The 7,911-nt window shown below is 36.0% G+C and overlaps 1 protein-coding gene across 2 annotated transcripts; it reads left to right on the top strand.

Moving 5' to 3' along the window:
* The first annotated feature begins 497 nt into the window (after positions 1-497).
* On the top strand, positions 498-7,592 carry LOC113322720 (glycosyltransferase-like KOBITO 1). Of its 2 annotated transcripts, none has more exons than XM_026570858.1 (11): positions 498-1,006; positions 2,023-2,172; positions 2,285-2,337; positions 2,489-2,597; positions 2,717-2,851; positions 2,935-2,979; positions 3,723-3,910; positions 4,006-4,147; positions 5,445-5,491; positions 6,125-6,212; positions 6,769-7,592. In XM_026570858.1, exons 1-11 carry the CDS (start codon positions 677-679, stop codon positions 7,075-7,077), a joined length of 1,596 nt encoding a protein of 531 aa, XP_026426643.1. In that variant the 5' UTR covers positions 498-676; the 3' UTR covers positions 7,078-7,592. The 2 variants fall into 2 exon arrangements, with proteins under 2 accessions (XP_026426643.1, XP_026426644.1); XM_026570859.1 differs by lacking the exon at positions 498-1,006 and adding an exon at positions 1,649-1,785.
* Positions 7,593-7,911: the final 319 nt, after the last annotated feature.

Below are 7,911 nucleotides of genomic sequence, written 5' to 3'. Positions count from 1 at the left end.
AAAAAACTTTGGAGGTCGTTCGACTAGCTGAATAATTGAATCTCACACATGTTATTTTTGAGCTAAATTCTTCCAGCGATTCTCAACCCAATCAAACGTTTTAGTTTTTTACGAACTATAAAAGTATATATGGAATAAGGATATAAGGTCCAACCTTAATATTTATATAACTTCAGATATAATTCCTATTAATTGAACAACTAACCATATAGCAGATGGAGTATCACAATTGTTAGAAAATCTAAATCTTGTGAAAATTGAGGAGGCAACTTTCCTAACTTTATAGGAAAAGAGTTACAAAATCTTGCAAATGAATTTCCCATTTGCAATAGGGAAAAAAAAAGTTTCTATACTACCACATTTGCTTACCCTTATACGTGGGCCGGCCCGTCTCAGGGACTGGTGCATCAAGTCATCCGTTTGGGTAATAAAATTGAAAGGTAGTAACCTGTTTGTTTTCATGGTCTTGTACAAAAACGGTCCTCTTAAATTTGTCTCGTTTCCGTCGACATTATCAAACTTCAGTTTTGAGTTTCCATAATTTTCCCCAAATCTCTTCTGTTACAGAAAGACAACGGGAGGAGGGTACACCATTCATTCATTCTTCATTTATATATTTGAACGAGATATTATCTCATCCCGACATTCTCTATTGTTTTTTACTCTCTGCTGTGTCATGGCAGGTGTCTCTTCTTCTATCAGAAATTCGCATTCATCAAATCAGATATTTGCTTCTCGTCTTCTATTTATTCTTACAGCTCTACCATTAACCCTCGCTGCATTTGCTTTTATTCTTCAATGGAGAGGTGGTTTAAATAACGATCCTACTACACGTTGGGCTACAGATAATCATGAATTTCCTGGGATGGGAGGAAGTTCTGCTCCGTCAGACCATCTTTCTCATTCTTCTTCTGATTGTTCTTTACTTCTTGGTCATTCTTCGTCCCCTTCATTTCCTTGCTATCGAGATTGGAAGTTCGATTACCAATCCGATCTGAAACCCAAGGTTAGAATTCAAATTTTTCTAATTTCATTTTGTTTGATTTTACTTTTTTTTTTTGGTTAATTCTGGAGTTATATTTGTGGGTTGTTGTTGTAATCACCATCACATTAACATTTGTTTGTTTGGATTTGATAAGTTCATCACTGGTTTCCAGTTATATTTCTTCCTTTCAAATTATTTTATTTCTCTGCTGCACAGCAGCTGTTTGATTGGAAAGGAAATTAGAAATGGGTTACTAGTAGTTTTACTTATAGGTCTCTATGTAGTGATCATATAAAGCCACTGAGTTATGCTATACATGAAATTGGGAGATAAATCTATTTAGCTGGTGTAATGAGATCGATTTGGATAGCCTTGATGTTTCAACTAAAATGTTTGCTGGGTTTGAGATCTCTGGGTATTAAGTAAGTTTGTTTCTTGAGTATATTGGACACAAACTCTTTTCAATACAAGGAATGATTCTTGTTGGACACTATAGAGTGTAATTGATTGGCTTGACTTCCGGGCTAAGGACTTTTTTTTTTAATCTGAGGGGTCCATATTTTAGATTTGGTGTGGTTTCTGCTATTATACAATTTTTCTTTATCCACTTAGAGTACAGTTGTTGTGATGTAATAAATGTCAGTTTGGTTATACATCTCAATTCCATGTTGTTAGATATAACTGCACAATTATCTAGATAATTATGTCAATCTTCTTTTCCTTGCAACAGAGCTAATTGTGTGTTGGATTGGTTTATAGTTTGATTATGCTGCATGTACTAATAACACCTTTCTTTGATGGTAAATGGTTATTACTATTACTAATATTTGTAAAGTCTTGATTTCTTTCTTGTGTTTGTATAAACATTTAGATCTATCTTCAATGTTATTTCTTTTCTAAGTAAATTTTATTCTGTAATTTGGATTGCTCTCCATCTGTGCGGTAATATTGAATTTTAATTCTCAATCCACCTTCATTTGGTATATACAACTTCTCTTTCTGAAATTGATTTACATCATGTTACTATATGTGTGCAGATATGTATCACGACGAGCACATCGGCTGGCTTAGAACAGATTCTTCCATGGATCTTTTATCATAAAGTCATTGGAGTTACGACCTTCTTTCTGTTTGTGGAAGGGAAGGCTGCATCTCCAACAGTTTCTGCCATCCTAGAATCCATTTCTGTGAGTTCATATCCTACGCGTACCTTTAGTCTTTTGTTATTACTAAATGGGAGTTCATTTTCTTGCATTTCTATCTCACTTCAGTTAAATGGTCTTTCATAATCTTTGTTAGGGTGTCAAAGTAATTTACAGAACAAGGGAGCTAGAGGAGAAACAAGCTAAAAGGTTGGTTCATTTCACCACTTTGGGTTCCTGTGCTTAACTTTGAAGCAAATTTCACCACTTGTGAGAATAATAATATTTCAATGTTACTTGTATTCTTGATCAAATGACATTTGACCCTCTCTCCTTTATATAATCGTCTTCTGACATTTAGCCGGATCTGGAACGAGACTTGGTTGGCTAGCTTCTTTTACAAACCGTGTAACTATGAGCTTTTTGTCAAGCAATCTCTTAATATGGAGATGGCTATTGTCATGGCAAGGGTAAGAATGATTCTCTTCCAGTTTATCATCCCCTCCTTCCTATTATGTAAGATTAAGTTGACGTCTTTTATCACAATCATAAATTAACAGACTCTCTTTGTTTTAAATTTTCAATCTAGGATTCTGGTATGGATTGGATCATCCATCTTGACACTGATGAGTTAATACATCCAGCAGGTGCCAGTGGGTACTCTTTGAGACAGTTGCTCTTGGATTTGCCTAGTAATGTGGATATGGTTATCTTTCCAAATTATGTGAGTCGAACAATTTTGTTATGGTTGTGATTCAATTTTTGCTGGATTCTTTAGATTAACTGATGATTATCTTACTGTTCCAGGAAAGTAGTGTTGAACGAGATGATATCCAGGAACCTTTTAGTGAAGTATAAAATCTCTCTTTGTGCATTTTTATTTCTGGTTCTTAGTGACTTCTATAACTTAGTCAGAGATGTTTGTAACTTCACACTTGTGCATCCTTGGGCCATATCTACTATAGTCTATGCGACCTCAGCTATTGTTGGGGGCTTTTTGTACTTGGTTGAATAAACTTATCAAGTTGTTTTAGATTTCTAGTTGTATATATTTTTCACAATCAACTTTCATCTTTTTACAGCAAATGAAAACTTGACTCTTAAGAGTTCTGTATTAGCGGGTTAATGTTAGAGTGATCTACATGTGGCACCCTTTTTCTGGAGGATATTATTTTGAATCCAGTGATGGCTTTTTTCTTTTCACTAATAGAGAAGTAAAAGTTTGAAGCTTGGCTTGGTTATTTATTATTCATTTTACTCTAGCTGCTAGTAGTTTGCCAGCTTTAGTAGTGGATTTGTTTTCAACATACTGGATAGATAAAGTTTCAGATAAAATTTATAGCATTCAGCCTAATGATTGTTTTCAATGTCTGCCCATGTTACACATGACTGTGTAAGTCTGTTCAGGGTTCATAGGTTTAGTAGTTGGTCTTTTTTTTTGCCCCATAGTTACTGTTGTTGTACTAATTCGGAAAGCGTTAGGATGAAAATTTAAAACTTTTCTTTTGTGGATTGAGCTGACAAAATGATTCTATTGGATTGTCCTTTATTGTCTGAAGAAAAACTTGTCTCTTACAAGATACTGATGCCAACAGGTTTCGATGTTTAAGAAGAATTATGACCATCTTCCAAAGGATACATACTTTGGCATGTATAAAGAAGCAACACGTGGTAATCCAAACTATTTTCTTACTTACGGAAATGGAAAATCAGCTGCTCGTGTTCAAGATCATCTCCGTCCTAATGGTGCACACAGATGGCACAACTATATGAAGTCTCCAAAGTACGGTTTGATTTCATACTAAAATAGCACACTGGTCTTATTTTTAATCTTCTTGTTAGCTTCGTCAAGCTAATGCTTCTGCCACTTCTTGACAGTGAGATTAAATTGGATGAGGCGGCTATTCTGCATTACACGTACCCAAAATTTTCGGACTTGACTTCTAGACGTGACCGGTGTGGCTGCAAGCCTACAAAAGAGGATGTCAAACGATGCTTCATGCTGGAATTCGACAGAGCGGTAAGATTTATTTATTATTTAAGATTGTTAAGAAAAAGACCCATGAAGAACCTTTCACTAAGTAACCCAATGAAATATTGGATGACCCTCTAAACTTCAGTATACTATTGATCTTTAGCATCAGACTGAATCTCTTAGGATAATCACATGCATTGCTTCCTGCAACGTAATACACTGCACACAAATAATTTACTCCCTTGTGGAGTATTGTCCACCAATTGTGAATATATGATGACACCACAACTGTGATATCTTGGGATAAAGTCAAATTTGGTGTGGATATAGGTAAACTTACTAGAACTTTAAAGAATTAACGAGTGGTGAATGTGATGCCACCTAGGATAGGGAGGAGAGTAAGGTGGTGTTTAGGAAGGTGAATATCATTTCTGGTCTGCAGTAATGGTTCTCCATCTAGTCTTTTTTATCCGTCTCAGATCCTGTTCTAACTACATAACTCTCAAGCCTGTCAGTTCTTTGCATTTCCAAACTTCTAGTTACTAGACATGACTCATTCCTATCATTATCCTGATCGATACTGCTTCGTTGTAAGTGATTCCTGAAATAATCTGAAGATAATAACCCTTTAGTATTAGCATTTAGCAGTACATTATGTCGGCTTTTTAAGGTTTTCACAGCAAAATCATGTTTAATTTAATATTTGATGAGTTCAATCTATGCCGATTGAGGCTTAATCGAGTGTTTAAGATTATCCTTTGGTTAGCTTAGGTTAATGCTAGATTAAGGTTAAGGAATACCTTTTGTGTCAATGACTGAGCTAGTGAGGTGTCACACAACCCAACTCATGATGGAAAGGTTGGATGACACATGCCCCTGGTCTCTGAGCCGGTTGCAGTATTTACTCTCCGAGTCAGTTTGATTCTCCGTTGATCCCTAGTCATACTGAATCACGAGTAACTAGGGAAGATAAAGTTTTGCTCAAAACACATGCGAATTAGGAGTGACATTCGGTGGGAGGTGCTTATTTTCAATCTCAATATATCTAGCAGGATTTATTGGGAATTGTATTTTCTATATTTGCAGGTTATCCAAAAGTGAGATGTTGCTCATGTTGTTTAGATTTAGATTTAGATTGTACAAAAGGTATCTCAGTAGCTTTATAGAGGAAAACTAAAAAATGAAGATATCTATAGTGACAGACAGAAACTTGATCCTCCTAGCAATATTGCAAAGTTATTTTTAGAAATACTTCTATTTCCATGACTACTAGAAGATTTTTTTTTTAATTGCTGCAAGATGTTAAGTTTCTAATTAAATACCTCATTTTTTCTTCCTGCAGGCTTTCATAATTGCTTCGACTGCAACGGAGGATGAAATGCGGCGGTGGTAACAATCTGAAACCTTATTTAGAATTGTCCTTTGCATTTGATTTCATAGAAATTTGATTCTGACAAACAGAAAAAATGATAAAGGTTTTTTTTCTTCCAAGAGTGAATCAATTACCCTAAGTTTTGATTTGAGACTCTAAACATGTAAGTATTACAAATCTAATGGAGAGGCAGTTTAAAACCTACATTTAGGAACCAGTAAACATCCAAGGCATTGCAGTCACAAACACATTAGTCATGGAGAAGCTTTCTAATAAACCGTACAGATAGATTTGTGCTGATTAATATGTTGCCCCTACCTAAAAGGGCAAGGGTATTGAATGTGTCTTTAAAATTCAACCTTTTTTTTTTTAATTTTACTGAATATTACAACAATGGTTGGTCCATATAAATTAAAAACGCTTAAAAGATATCCAGATGCTGAATCCAGTAGCCAAACAGTTCAAAACTTGAAACCGCTGGTGCATGCAAGTTAGACTACTAGAAAATGCATAATACATTAAGGTTTCTCAGTCGTCTATCTCATAATGAATAAAATCATTCCTCTGTGCACCTTCAGCCAACTTATTTATTTCCATGTAGAGAAGGCTTAATTCTCACTTGTTAATAATAGGATTCAATTTCTTTTCAGGTATCATGAGCACATTGTATGGTCTGACAAAGCTTTAAACATGAAGCTGATGAGGAAAGGCATTTTGACCCGCATATATGCTCCCATGGTAAGACATCAAGAGCTACTAAACAGTCTAAATTTCTTTAACAAATCTCTCGCTTTTACACATATTTCCTCTTATTTTCCCTTGCTCACATTAGTGAAACAAATCTCGCAACTCCATGTTCTTGAATCTTTATCTCGCATGATATGCGGATTTATGTTATCTCATTGTCTATACATTTCTAACATATCAGGTGATTTAGTGTAGGGAGGAATTTTAATATGGATGGTCATCATTTGAGCATCATTTCCCTGGCCTTTTTCTAAATCTTTCCTCCCACCGAGTTAAGGGAAATTCTTGACCATTATGAGTATGATCTAGGGTTAAGAAAGCTTCAAATGTGGTGCTTTTACAAGAATGAATTGGGAGATCATGATCAGCAGTCTTTCCATATAGCCCATCTCTGATTGTGTTCACAAGCTACTGTCAATGGACAATGGATCTCAAATGTGTGCAGATGTATTTTCATTTATGATAGTCACCCTAAGCGTCCTTATATTTTTCTTGCCCTGATCTCAATTGTTTTAATTCTTGCCCTGAACTTTCTTCTTTTCCACAGGCGATAATTCAGGGATTGAGGGAGTCTGGTGCATTCAGGTCCGTGATAGAAGCATCTTTATCGAAGGGAAGTTTAGTGTCATCTTCTAACAAGACCAGCAACTCGTCTGGAGATCATATTTCATCATCAGAAAGTACACTGTCCTCGAGGAAAATGGGTAAAATTACGGTATCTCAGGCAACAGTGAGGAAGGTCTTGCAAATTGCAAGTAACATAAGCTTTGCTTCTTACGCTGTAGCTGCAATTCCACCACTATCCCCTCCAGGCTTGGATGATCACCATAAGGGAGAAGAGCTATTGTCATTGTAGGTGTTCTCTCAAGAAGGTTATCTTCTTTCTAACATGACAGTTTTGATCTAAAGAACGGGGATGGGGTTTGCTGGTGCTGATGCTGGGTCTCTTAGATTCTTCCAGACTGTCGTCCAAGTGCCGGTGTATATTGCAGGTTTAGGGGATATTGGTAGAAAGATAGAGTGAGGTCCGGATAAAACCTCATCGTCGCGGCACTGTTGTGTGATCTATTAGGCGCTTTTAGAGGTTAAGCATACAGAAGAAGCACACCTTTGTGATGTCTATGTATAGGAAACAAAAAGGTATTGCTCCGATTATTAACGATTCTCATCACACAGCAATTTGTAACAGGAAAAGCTCATTGTTTGCCTCTTACATTTAACATTTACAAGAATCTTGGTGTAACTAGTCAATATTGTCCTCCCATTGTGTAATGGTAAAATCTGGACACTGTATTTTTTTTTCTTTTTTTTTTTTTTGTGCAACTGAAAGATTGAATTGATTAGGATTGAGAGATTACAATGTTTGCGTCCTCCTGCGCCTTGGCAGATATGTCACTAGGAGGTTCCAACAGCCATACACTGCTCAATCTATCTATTCTTGCAAGTTTACATAAATATCTGCTACCTTATTCTTCTCTTTAGGCACATAATTACAATGCCAAGAGCTAAACACTCTGAACAAAGATTTTTTTTCTAAAATTGAATTACTCGGTCTCCAATCAATGTTAAGGCTGTCCTTATTCACCGCATCCGACGTAATCTTTGAGTCCAGCTCAAACTCTACCTTCTGCATATTCTTCTCCCTTGCCATTGAGTAGCTTCCAGTAATCCTCTACATTCAGCTTGTTCC

This window comes from Papaver somniferum, chromosome 11, assembly GCF_003573695.1.
Source record: "Papaver somniferum cultivar HN1 chromosome 11, ASM357369v1, whole genome shotgun sequence".
Lineage (NCBI taxonomy): Eukaryota > Viridiplantae > Streptophyta > Magnoliopsida > Ranunculales > Papaveraceae > Papaver > Papaver somniferum.
The sequence above is the reverse complement of the archived record's forward strand: the minus strand, read 5'-3'. Positions and strand labels throughout refer to the sequence as shown.